This window comes from Parasteatoda tepidariorum, chromosome 10, assembly GCF_982258835.1.
Source record: "Parasteatoda tepidariorum strain Cologne lab strain chromosome 10, Ptep-v5.0, whole genome shotgun sequence".
Classification (NCBI taxonomy): domain Eukaryota; kingdom Metazoa; phylum Arthropoda; class Arachnida; order Araneae; family Theridiidae; genus Parasteatoda; species Parasteatoda tepidariorum.
In genome coordinates this window covers 86,436,099-86,450,588 of record NC_141764.1, presented here as the reverse complement: position 1 = coordinate 86,450,588, position 14,490 = coordinate 86,436,099, and the positions used below count along the sequence as shown (strand labels likewise).

The 14,490-nt window shown below is 29.8% G+C and overlaps 1 protein-coding gene across 1 annotated transcript in view; it reads right to left on the bottom strand.

Moving 5' to 3' along the window:
• The window catches only part of LOC107448616 (limbic system-associated membrane protein), a 150,228-nt gene that overhangs the window by 64,301 nt on the left and 71,437 nt on the right, over positions 1 to 14,490 (bottom strand). Inside the window, exon 2 of the mRNA XM_071184238.2 lies at positions 11,128 to 11,287. Within this exon, the coding sequence (XP_071040339.1) occupies positions 11,128 to 11,287 (160 nt within the window). The remainder of the gene's footprint in view (positions 1 to 11,127; positions 11,288 to 14,490) is intronic.

Sequence of the window (14,490 nt, the reverse complement as noted above, 5' to 3'; positions counted from 1 at the left end):
TTAAATCAAAACTCATTAAAAATACATTAAGAATGTTTGGAAGTGGAACAAACCCAGAAAACCAATCTGCTCCCTTTATTTAAACACAGGACAAAAAGACACAAAACAAAAGATAGAAAAATTTAAAGCGGAGGAAAAGGGATTAACGAAGGAAACACAAACACCGAAAATTAATCATAATGTGCAGAAATGTTAATTAATGTTTGCTAAAGTAGCAAAATTAATCAGCAAGATAAATGAGGAGATGCGTGGAACATATATTAACAATGTACATTTTGATTACACTTAATTATCAATTCAAAACTTTTACTTAACTTATGATCTCTCAAAATGCAGGAAAAATTAAATAATGAAAAAGAAAGTTTCTACATTTTTCTCTTTTTAAATAAACTACATTGAGTTTATTAAACATGAATACTTTTTCTTCCCCTTAGCAGAATTACAGCCATGACTCTCATAAACAGTTTTTTATCCATCTCACAACATTAAAATCTTTACTTTGCTAATTAGCGTTGAATTTTTTTAATGAAATCTCTCACGAAATCAAAACTTATTAAAAAAATAATTAACAATAATAAGTGAACAAACAATAACGGTCACTAAAATGCCCTTAACAAACTCTTCCAGTAGATTCGCACAGCGTGTAGAACATTAAGTTATTCCATCAAGTCTCTAAAAAAAGGCAGTTTTTTTACAAAATATTAAACGTCGTTTCGAGAATGTTTTCCTGGTGTTTCTTGACATTATAAAACTGCTCTTCAGATAGTCACTTAAAGTGTCACAAACAAGTTCTTCCACTAGAACCATCAATTGACATACTGTCAATAGAAAATTAAACTATTTTATCAAGTCTCTTAAAAAATGAAACATCGTTTCACGAACAGCTAACAGCTTCCTGGTCCATCTACACATTCTAAAACCCTTTTCCGAACGTCACTAAAATGCCACCAACAGACTCATCTTCTAGATCAGGGATGGCGAACCAATGGCACACGTGCCATTTATGGCACGCGACACAATATTTTGGGCACGCTACCGATCGCTAAGTTCACTATGAGGCATATTAACAATTAAATTGAAATTCTCAAAAACAAACAAACAAAGAAATAAACAATTATTAACAAAAAATTAACAGTTAATGACAAAAAAAACTATTAATAACCATAAAAAACTAGCGAACAATGAATAACTAGCAAAAAAAAAAATAACAGTCCAGCTTAGACTAACATCTTACAGCCTAATATAAGTTATTTGTCATTTAATCTGCAACAACAGAAGTCACACTGATGTTATGTAGAATTACGCGTGTAACTGAGACATTGCAAAATGTATATTTTTTTTTATAGTAAATGAAGAATTTTGAGTTGATAGTATTCAGTATTATTATTTTACCAATAATCACGAAGTCAAAATTATTTGACGGCACGTTTATGACCTCATTAAACATTTTTTTAGAAAAAATGGCACGTTGATGCATAAAGGTTCGCCACCCCTGTTCTAGATCATGGATATAAAGGTACATTAGTCCCTGCTCTAGATTCATCAGTTGAGACACAACCAATGAAACATTAAATTATCTAGTCCAGCTTCTATATAAGGCGGTTTTTAATAAAAAACGAAGTACTGTTTAGTGTATCAAGACATTTCATAACGGCTCTTCTAATCTAAAATGCTATCAACAGGCTCTTTCACTAGACTCATCAGTTGGCACACTGTCAATAGAACATCGATTTATTTTGTTAAATCACTAAATAAAGCGGCTTCAAATTAAAAATAAATAAATAAATGAAACATCATTTTGAGATTAGCTTCCAAGTGTTTTGAAATAGTCTAAAGCAGTTCTAGAAGTCACTTAAATGTTACGTAACATGCTCTTCCACTTAGCCCATTAATTGCCAAACTGTCACAATACTATTAACTTATTTATTTCAAGTTTCTAAATATAACATTTTTCATTAAAAATGAAGCCTGAACAGCTTTCTGGTGTTTCTAGACTTTCTGAAGCTGCTCTTCTGATAGATACTGGGTTGCTCTTAACATGCTCTTCCACTGAGCTCATCAATTGTCACATTTAATAAAACAAAGCTTAAATGTTCAAAATTCAGTTTAATGTTTTAAAGCACTTTTTATCAGTATACTTTCTAATAAAACTTTTAAGAGCACAAATAGGAAAATAAAAATAGATCAAAATCAATGACCAAGATATTTCTAATTTTGCATAAAAATGATTACGCTTTCATAAACACAACAGAAATATCACTGATTGTTACTTTTCATGACAAGGTATGATAGGTACGAAAAATAAATAAATATAAGAAATAAATGTAAAATGCGTTTCATTTGCTACGCTTTAAAGCCACCATTGAGAACAATGGATAAAAATAACACCCAATAATATTTCTGCTTAACAAAAGAAAAGAAAAACACTTTTTTCATATCTTTTCCTAACAGAGCCCTATTTAAGGAAACAGCTGATTTAAAACAAACTTAGGAAGGTAAACCTGGTTCAAAGAAAAATATCGGAAATGGCACCTAGAAACTTGTTTGGCACGCTTTCAACTCTCTCGGCCATTAAATAAATGGTAGCACCGAAAGCAAAGGTAGACATCATGTGTGAGTAGATAATCTTATGAATGAACATGAAATAGGTAACATCGTGTGATGAATGGACAAAATGTGTAAACTTCTGAATGCCATAAAAAGTTAGTGTTTTTCACAATGCAAGTATTTTTACTTGGAGATTTCTTTTTCAATACGCAGAATGTGTATTTAAATGGATATTTTATGGAGTGGTGTCAATTTCATTGCATGAAAGTTGCAAATTTCCTATTATCACCTATCCTGCAAATTTCCTATTTCACTCTGTAAGTCACAAATTCCAAGATAATTGCTTTTCACTCTCTAAGTCACAAATTCCAAGATTAATACTTTTCATTCTATAAGTCATGAATTCCACGATTATTATCTTTCACTTTGTAAGTCACAAATTCAAAGATTTTGCACTTATATTTATGCCTTGCCTTTTTAATCAATAAAACATAATGATGATGAAAAAGGCTAAAATTGCTGAATTCTTCCTCACTACCGTTTTTTAGACTTCTAAGTAGAGTTCGAAAGTTGATTTAATACCTGACAAAACTTTAAGAAAGAGCAATGTTTAATGCAAGAGGTCTATGTAATGTTTGTGAAACTAGGCATACATAAGTTTTGAGTAATTAGGTGTTTATGCAATTTTTAAGCAACTGAAAGGTTATTTTCTTACTTTTCAGACAATTATAATTATACTAAACAAAATTCCTTTAAAACCGTAATTATTGGGATTCGTTCAGGAAAAATTCGGGATCCATTAACGGATCCTTCACAAAAATTTTTTTAACTAAAACGGACCTTTCACAAAATTTTTTATAGTTGAAACGGAACCTTCAGAAATAGTTTCTCGTAAAAGCGGACCTTTTACAAGACAATTTTAACGCAAAAACGAACCCATCACAAAACTTTTCTTCTGAAACACTGAGTCAACGATGTATTATTCTTTTATTCACAATTATAAAACTCGTTTGGATTTTTGTTTCCTCATAAAAACAGCACCTTATTTTCACATATTCACAAAAACCATGTTAAGATTTTTCACAATTTCATAAAAATTATTACAAAAACATGGGATGGGTCCCATAAAATTATAAATAGAAATCCCTAAATAACTTTTATGAATAATAAAAATTAGGATATTGCCCCATTTATAAAATAAAAGAAATAAAAAGATATTCGCAATCACGGTATTTTTAGATACTCCGGGAAAGTATCTTTTCTATTTTTCTTTGTCCTTCCTCAGAAACTAAAGCTCATCCCTTCTCATGTACGCATTACGAGGCTATGCACACTTTGGCGTGGTTAATAACACCAGGGGCGCAAGAATAAAGGCGAAAGGATAAAGCCCCATCATATCCAGAGCTATATCTCTCTATCTCTAGGGCAGCACAAAAGAACTTTATTCTGACAGATTACGGGGGAGTTTTCTTCTAGCTTCTGACTAGGGAAAAAAAACGTTCTATGAGTTCCAGGGCAAAGGAGTATTCCATAAATAACTACTTCCGGGGATGGTGGAAATTCCAATAAAATCCGAGAGATGCATAAAAAGAAGACTATTCAAAGGGTATTCAGCAATGATGATAGAAATTTGCTTCTAATGGCATATAAGTGAGCCAATTTTGGCGAGGATAGAATAATAGCACCGCAATAACGAATGGTAAGAATGAATCACTGTATTTTTTTTAATGAATTGGATTTTAGTGAAATGTCTTTTTCCACAGCGGTGACTGTATTTAGAAAGAGACAAGACATTTGTATTGTCGGAGTTAAAGAGAAAAGAGGTCATTACTTGAAAAGTAATATGGAGGTAAGAAGTTCCATAAATTGGAATTTACGACACTTAATTTATTCTAATATCAGAATTCAAAAGGAAATTTTCGAAATAGAATTTTAATAGACAACGAAATATAATGATGATGACTAAAGATAATAATCCCTGTGGCAGAATTTTTTCGAGCTATCTGTGACAAAATCTGTGACTATCTATCACTATTATCTTTCTGCAAGATACTTTCAATAATAACAAACATATTGTATGCTACAAATTTAAAGTAATAGAAGCGCTGTAAAACTATAGTTTTTTTTTAATAAAACATGTAATAATTTTTTATTCTAATATTATGTGCGATATTCTCGCATTTTGTGTGGGGGGGGAGTACAAATTTTTTCTTACTCCGCATTTTGTAAATAATTACCACAGAAAAATATAAAATTAAAAATCATGAAATCCGTAGTAGTAATTGCCGAAAGAAGATCGACAGCAAAATTACACAAATCGGGTTCCTCAAATGCGTGTTTCGTTTTGAGATTACGTTGCAGCGATGCCAACTGCTCCGGACACGCCAAAATAATTAAACTAACGGTCAATAACTACGAAGTAAATGTTACAAATACTTGACTATTTTTGCTTGCTTTTCAAAAGGTATTACATGACATAAATACTATTAAAGTGGTGAATCATATAAGCCTATGAATTATTTAGAAATAGTGGTGGATAAAAATCTACTAAATTGAATTTATTAAACCAAGAATCACAATTAATAAACTACCAGTTTAAAATATATATTTGCTGTCCGGAGCAAGTTGGCATCTCTGACGTTGTTGTAATAAATAATATCGCATAAAAATATCGGATTTAAAAACTACGGAGAAATCAATAGCAATAACTGCCAAAAAATTGATAGAATTATTGCCTTAAAAAGTAAATACTCAAATGAACGATTCGAATTTTCCATATTGCTTGAAATATATCGGGATATTTAAAATCCACATGAAAATCAATACCAATAACTGCCTAAAATACAATCGAAACATTACATCGATTTACAATACTATCGTCGTAAATTAAGAGCGTCAAGAAGTGATTATCGAAATGCATGATTCAAATTTTAAGTGTAAATTTCTGTAGAAAAGAAAAATGACTTTTTTTTTTTTTTACTTTTTAAAAGAAAAATAATCTTTCCGCAAGAACTCTGTAACGTTCTGCTACGATGTCGTCGTGTCGCAGCTATTCTGCCACGGGGAAAATAATTACATTTTTTTTTCGTTAAATAAATTTTTAAAAAATTTATTTTGATAAGAAAAATTGGTTTTTCCTATTTTAGATTATCAACGTATATTTATGATTATTTGTTACTTTAATTCATATTTTTCTTAATTAGCAGTTTAAAAAGAAAATTCCAACAAATGGATTATATAATAAAAACTTTCTTTTACTGAATTTTATTTAATAAATCTCACTTATCCTTACACTTTGTGCTAAAAAATTTATTTTACCGAGTTCTATTTAATAATGAAATTAAATCTAGCCGAATTCTATATTGCAATCAAATCTTATTCTACTAAATTCTTCTTGATAATTAAAGTTAATCCTACCGATTTTTTTGAGGTAAACTAATCTTATTTTCCCTAATTAAGAAGCTCATCAATACTTATTTTAAGGTTTTTTCTTCTTAATAATCAAAAACTTTTTTTTATTTTATCGAATCCAATAGAAACTCGCGCAAATATCTCTTATTGACAAGTTTGTCGACGTTTCTTATAAGATAATTCATAAGAAATATCTTACTAATAATGTAATTACAGCCAAAATTATAAAAGTAACGTCATTAGAAACCTAACAATTGATAAATGTAGGACAAAGCATATTATATCGCGTATTTATATACGTTTCAAACGTAACAATAATTAAAACGATTAAACTAATTCTTTGCAATAACATTATCAAGAAAAGTCATATAGAAAAGGGGAGAAAGTCAATTGAGTTTATTTAGAGGTAAAATAGTTTACAATAAAAATAAATAAAACTACGTTCCTTCTAGCACCATTAACTAACTGCAGAATTTTGGCACAAAGCCAAGTTTCATGGAGGTAAAAAATACAATGAATGATGTTAGTAGTTTATGTTAGACTAACGTAATAAACGATGTTGAAGAGGTGATGAAATTTTTATTCCAACTGCAGATGGGGAGACAGAGAGAAAGACTATTTTTAACAACATTTCTTAACCAAGTTGTCTAACTAAACGTTTTTGAAAAGATGGCAAAAATTAAGTTAACAAAAATTCCGGATGGAAACATTTACATAATTTGTAAAATAAATAAATAAATGAAAAATAAATAGCAAAAAAATATGAATATAAGTTTGATAAAAAGAGTCCGACAAAAATAACGTATTTATTTTAATAAATACCTCAATGAAAAGCGTATCGGTGTTAATTTTTTTTTTCTTTTTTTGTCATTGTAATTGGTGTATTGTGTTTGGAATTTACTATCAATCATATTGCAATATTAATATTAGACATGTAAAGATTTTTCAAATTTGGCTCAACTTACAGACAGGGATATATTGTAACATTAAATTGCAAATTTTTTTTTAAAATAAGTCTGCTTATAACAAGTATTTGTTGTATCGTTTTGTTGTGTTCTTTTTATTTTGTTTCTTACAGTTTGTGATTTCAAGAAAAATAAATAAATAGATAAAAATAAATTAATAATAAAAAAAAGCTTAACTTAGGAGATTTAACACAATTGCATATTCTCCACGAATCTCAAACAAAACTAAAAATATCGTAACGCGCATTTTTGTTGTCATTAAAATATTATTTTTAGTATAATAACAGAAAAAAAGGTATACAATAGATAATGTATCGCATAAACCGATAGTCCAAATTCCAAGTTTTTATATCGTTAAATAAAATAAAATAAAAATTCTATAAAAAAATTAAAGAATTCCGAAGAAACTAAGAAACTGGGAAAATAAATCCCAAGTATTTACATCTCAACAAACATTCCAAGCATTTAATCATCATATCAAATGCTAACAATGGTATCAAAACTAATCCACAACATTCGGAGATTCGTACATTAGTCAGTAAGCATCAGCTTAAGATAATTGATCATGTGACGCACGTCATCTAAAGGTTAATTTTTCCCAATCAAGTTTCGACTCCCAGCACTTATACCACGCATGAAAACTTCTCTAATTATATCATACCACTACTTCCCATTTCCAGAACAACTTTTCAAAACAAAAACTTTCAACAAATAAAATTAAACCTAATATGATTCCGGAAGCCTGGATATTGCATGCTAAGCTAGCTCGATAACATTCTCCCAAGCTAGTGCAACTGTGAGCGCAACAGCGCAGAAAAAATCCGAACGACCTCTTCCTGCAAAACTGAACTACCTAAATGATTACTGAAACACATTTTCAATTACACACCTTCTCAAGCAATTTAATTTTCAGCAGGTGTACCTAACCACCAAAAGGAAGTAAAGGGGGGGAGGGCGTTGATAATATATCTGAAACAGAGGGGGGTTGAATTGACGCCATAAATTTGCTAGTAATGGTCGAAGAACAGGTCTCCGGTTCGTTTGATGCAATGACAACCATTTCTCTCTCTTGACTCGTTGCCACGGAAACCATCGGATGAGCTCATGATTGTGATGCTTGCTGGGAAGGGATGTTTGGAGGGTGATGCCCATTTTCGCTCTTCAGCTTCCTACTCTGTTGATAAGGTAACGGAGAGGGGAAGAGCGTGTGCGAGGAAGGAAAGAATGTTTCGTGAAATCAGGTGGATTTTTGTGTTTTTGTGAACAAATAACTCGGGGAACGTGAAAATGGCAATTAAGAAGGAAGCGTTGATATGAAGCAAACATATTTTTCATTGGGTTGTATAAAAGGAAGAAAAAAAAGGGAGAATTTTGCTGGAACTTATTATAATTAAAGAAACAATTGGAAGGAGATAAACAATATGGCTTTATTATAAAATTTTTCAGCCTCTCATTTTTAAGCAAAACAATAAAAAAAAATACAAAAAATAAATTAAGACGGGACATCTAGGTGCATGTCTAAAAAAGCTAAGTTGTTTTCCGAAAAAACTTTTTGATCGTATGATCAATGAAAATATATTTATTTATAAGTTTTAATTGTATTTAAAATGTAAAAAAAAAGAATTTGAGTGAAAATAAATGTTTATTGAAGACTATTGCTATCAGTGGACTCGATAAATTTCAAGTTTTATTCATTCAACTCAAAAAATATTTTTAACATAAGAAAAATGCCAGAAAAGTCATAGTTTATCATTTGTTTACTTCAAAGCTATAAAAGATTTAAAGCTATATATATCTTGCATAAATTACATTAGTAAAATAAATGTTCGGGTCAGATCAGATAAAAATAAATAAGTTATCGATACCGAGATTATGAAAAATGACATTCAAGACATACGTGCGTAGTCATGTGTGCGTAATACAAATGTCTCATATCTTTTTCATTCATGTAATTTTCATATGATTTTATTTTTACGAAAATATTCTTATAAAACAGCATAATGTAATGATAAAGAAATATCTCATTTTTCTAAAAATTCTACACATGACTAACTGAGGATTCCCGGAATACTATTATTTACTCAAAACTACCAAACTAATTAAATACTCCACCAATAAAAGTTTTATGCTTACAGGAAGGAGTATTTTAACATTATAAGGTATAATTAATGGGCAATTTTAAAACAGACAAATTTAAAATATAACAGGTGCGTAGCCAACTCTCTCAACAAAAAATAAGCACCTTTAAAGTACTTTTTAAGCACTATAAACATTAACAAAATGTAAGATAATTTTCAGACTTTAGATGATCATGAGAAAATTACTAGTTTCCGACAAAGAATTCTTTTCCTGATTGTATTAGCCGTTATAAAGTGATCGAGAGATTTTTCGGTTCGATATCAGAGGATGGAAAATGAAGCCTGAAATTGAGCAGGGGTCTGTTTAGAGGAAATTTGGGTCCGTTAACGGACCCTTCACAAAATATCTTTTCATAAAAACGGACCCTTCACAAAATATTTTAACTTAAAAACGGACCCTTCACAAAATATTTTAACTTAAAAACGGACCCTTCACAAAATATTTTAACTTAAAAACGGACCCTTCACAAAATGATTTTTCTTTTAATTGGACCCTTCACAAATTTTTTTATCTTCATTATTGTTTTGTTAATCGAATATAAACAATTCCCAGGGCAGAAAACAAGAAAGATGGATGTAAACGAATTAAGTTTTGTCTTCGGCAGACGATTCTTCCATTATTCGTCCGAAATGAATATTCTGCGTTCAGCAGTATAGGCTAAATATCAAATGTTGCATCTCTAATTTAGAAGCAGCAATTGTTGTTTATTTTTGAAAATTTAATTTTTTTATTATAATTTTACAGTGCCGAGCATAATCTTGTATCTATTTACAATTTAAAAAGTCCTTGAAAAAGTTTTTTGCAATAACCGGACCCTATTTGCACAAATTCATAAAAGCGGACCCTGGTTGAAAGAATGTGAGTAATTTTTTTCACAATTTCACGAAAAACGGACCTTTCACAAAATGTCTGGACAGACCCCTGTTGAGAATATCTTGCAAAATGCAGCAGAGTTGCACACGAGGGTGCAAGAATCTCACCGAACCCAGCTCAGTAGACGCACATGCGGACTCCCAAGTATTTCATCAAACATGTAACATGATTGGGGTGCTATCATACATGGTGCTATCATACGTTGCGGTACGCCGAAATGGATTCTTTTTGAATGAGTTGTGGAAACGTGAAAACCACGCTTTTGTATAATACGCAACGAAAATCGACACAGTGAAGAAAAAAATCTCCCTTTCGTGTAATTTTGATAATTTCCGTGTAGCCGTGCAATTTTGAATCTAATCTAGAAGACACGGGAACTCCAGGATCAAGCAGTGGGACAAACTAGCCTTCATGGAGACATTTTTGATTAAACTAACCCGCATTTGCGAGACATGGTGAGAAAAACGACGAAAACCTCCTACGGTTAGCCTGACGGCATGAGGTTTTTAACCCATGATTCGTCTTCCACTGAGGGTATTTTACAGCATTGTTATCGGTGGGAGCCAGGAAGCTGATTTACGATCCATGAATTTTAAGGACTAGCTCTCTTCTTTGAAGATATCCCTCTTTGCTGTAGTTGGTTAATTATAATGCAAGCTCGTATTTCTTTTAAAATTTGCTACCTGAACTAAAAGAATATCAAAAATCAAGATTTTTAATTTTTTTATTTAAGAAAATGCCACACAGAAAAGAGGGTCGTTAAAAGCCGCTGAATTGAAAAAGCAGAATTCGTTTCAACCAGTCACCACTGGGATTCGAACCAAAGGAGAACGTTTTATCCCCTGAGCAACCGCGACTGTCATCTTGATATAAAAAAACAATTAGAAAGAGACAGACAAAATATTTTTTTAAAAATTATTTCAACATTAAATTCTGAAATTTATTTTTGAGCGCCATATCTTATTTTACTTTTTTTAAATAAATAAATAAATTGCAATTGAAATTTAGAGGTCAATTTTGAAAATACATTCATTATACGGCCAAGATAATTTGCTTATGGATAGATAACGCTATGATACAATTCAAGTTACCTTAGTAACATGAATTACTCATAGGAAAACAATTATTCATTTCAAAACTATTGAACTTCTTCACATTCTCAAAAAAGAAAAGAAAATTAAAATTGATTTACCTCCCATCTTCCTTTTCAATGGGAACGCCATCAAAATCGGTCCATTTCAATTTATCAATGGTTTCATCTATTGTAAAACATGTGATGAAAAAGTTATCACCAGTGAAGTAGGCATGATCAGTGGTTGTTGGTTGTAAATACAATTGACTGGAAAAAGCACCTGAAGGAAAAAGGAAAAGATATATACTGAATCAGTCATCTAAAAGTACAACTTCAATTATTTGTAACAATATGATTCATTTTTCAAACCGCATTAATTTAAAGTTTAAAATTATTTGATAGAAAAACTAGAATTCAAATAACTTGAATATTGGCATTTCAGATAGAAAAATAAAATTCATAAAAATATTTTAAAAAAAACTAGAAAAAAACTCAAAAATACACTAAAATGAATTTAATAATCATACAAAAATGTGCATTAATTCCAGAAACAAGCATTACGAAGGAAGAAAAAAAGAGCATGAAAACATTACATTCAAAATTGATTCAAAATATATACTTAATCAGTCATCTAAAAGTACAACTTCAATTATTTGTAACAATATGATTCATTTTACAAACCGCATTAATTTAAAGTTTAAAATTATTTGATAGAAAAACTAGAATTCAGATAACTAGAATATTGGCATTTCAGATAGAAAAATAAAATTCATAAAAATATTTTGAAAAAAACTAGAAAAAAACTCAAAAATACACTAAAATGAATTTAATAATCATACAAAAATGTGCATTAATTCCAAGAACAAGCATTACGAAGGAAGAAAAAAAGCGCATGAAAACATTACATTCAAAATTGATCCAAGTTAGATTCTGAAATTACCCAAGATTTATTAACTTAAAAAAATATTATTTTGATTTGATTCAGATAACTAATATCTAAATTAGCCATTACAAAAAATAGATAATTAATCACTGTGGTCACACTTTTACACTTGAATGCACATTCGTGAAGCATTGATATTATTTAAAAGAAACGTAACGTATTTTCCAATTACTTAACAAATTTCTTAGAGGAAATGAAAGAGCATTAAACAATTAAAAAATTGCAATTATGTATTTAATAATTTCGCATTTCGTAAATTAAATATTCGCTGTCAAAAAGAGCATAAAAAGATTAAGGTTAAATGAATAAATTCGGAAAAAATATTTGGAATAACAAACTGGCTCATGGTAAACATTAATAAATATTTCTTAATTATTCATTTATGTTTAATGTAAACCAATTTCTTATTCAAAACCATTTTAAACATACTGTGTAAATTAAGTTCTCCAGTAAATCTCGCCTCCTTAAAGTAGTGTAATAGTTACTAAAATTTTAAAGTAATTTGTAGTCACTACATTTAAAAAGTTATGGTTAACACTAGATTGCCTAAGGAAGTCATTTTGACTGCTTTTAATTTCAGTTAGGAAAACAATAATGTTTATAATGACACAATTTCTTAGAATTTTGTGACTTTTTGCACAACATATATTTTTTTTATTATTAACTAGCCGCCTAAGGCGACCAGCTGTCCGCCAAGCTGAAGGTTTTCACAAATAAAGTTTTTTAAAACATAGCAGGAAATCTGAAGATTAGTGGACAATTAAAGTGTTCCTGTCCTGCAATTTTGTCTTCATATCCAGTTCTGCTGCAGATGTGTTATAGCTCTTTAGGATGTTTGAAATTATATAGCTACAACGCTTAAGAAAAAAAAAACTAAAATGCCAAATACATGAAAAGAACACGAAAACGAATAAATTTTTTATGGTATCAATTTTTATTTCTATATAATTTTTTATGGTATCAAATTCTATTTCTATATCTGCTACGTCAAGCACTCAGGTATTATAATTTGATCTAGTTGTGCTTGTATAATTTTGATCTAGTTGCGCTTTCTACGTCATTTTGTTAACATCGTTTGGTTTGTTATTTAACATCGTTTGGTTTGTTATTTCTAAGTTAACTTTCAAAAAATTGGCTGGCATCAGCATTTTTATTCTTTAAGTTGTTTATTTTTTCTTTTGGAATTCGTTCCTTTTTAGCGAAATGTTTTTCAACCTAATCGAATTCTTTGCCGACTGTTCTCTGTATATATAAAGAAAATAAAGTGAATATTTTTAAAGTGTTATGAAAAGAATTTTTAGTTGTACAAAGTACTACAATATCGCTACAAAAATTATCGTCTTCGCTTAAGAAAAAAATAGAGCGTGGAAAGAAGAAGAAAAACTTATTATAACAATTATGAACAGCGACAAATATATCAAAGCGACGCGTTCTATTTACGTATCGAATATGTTGCCACATTTTTAATACAAAAGTTAAACTTTTCTCCACTTTAATAAATGTAAACTAATGCGAACTTTACAATTAAATTATTAATTCCTTCGTATATTATTGGTTTAAGTTGTCGAAAATTAATATTTCAATTGTAAGGTTCGCATTAGCATACATTTATAAGAGTGGGGAAAAGTATATGCATTTTTTAATAGTTTTTTGAATATGGCTCTTTGAAGACGAAAAAGCAGACGAAAAGCATAGACTTACAAAATGACTGATAACTAAATAACTAATCCAAATTTTTGAAAAAGAAAAAAAATACTTCTTCATTATGTCAAAACACAATTATGTGCCGAGTTTCGTGCCTGGGCGAGGCTTCTGGGGCGATATATTGTGATTACAGACACACACACACACACACACACAGCCGCTTTTATTATTATGTATAGATATTTACTAATAACTTGTTACATAACTGTAAATAATATAAAAAATGTTAAAAATTAATTTTAAACAAATTTATTTACGCATTCACAATCCAGTCCTTTTGACTGCTTTTGGGCAATATAGGTACATACTAATTTTCCATCTTTCTAGTGTTAAATACATTTAAAAAAAGTCGTTGTTATTAACTACATTTGTAACAATGTAGTTGTAAACTACAAAAACAATGTATTTTTTTCAACCACTGATTACAGCTATGATTTCTTTAATTATATAGCCTTTTCCATGTAATAAAATGCTTTTTTTATCATTTCAAATTTGAAGAAAAACTTATTTAAGGAAAACATAATAAATTCATCACATGCTTTTTAAAGTTTTTCCTTAACAGTTACGGTTAACCTATTCTACTCACAGCAGATAAAATGTAACTTTATCATCAAGTAGAAAGGAATTGTTACACGATCTAGTTTGAGCTCTAGTGCATTCTCAATTATCTATTAATAAAGGTAAATTCAATTAAAGTAAATGAAAAGCATTGTTTATTATTGAACAAGGTTGTTTATTATAGAACATAGTTTATTATCTCGTGACACAGGTTGAGCTAGGGTGTGTAGTAAAGCTATTGGTGTCATACATAACCTGTAATATAATTATGTTTCCGG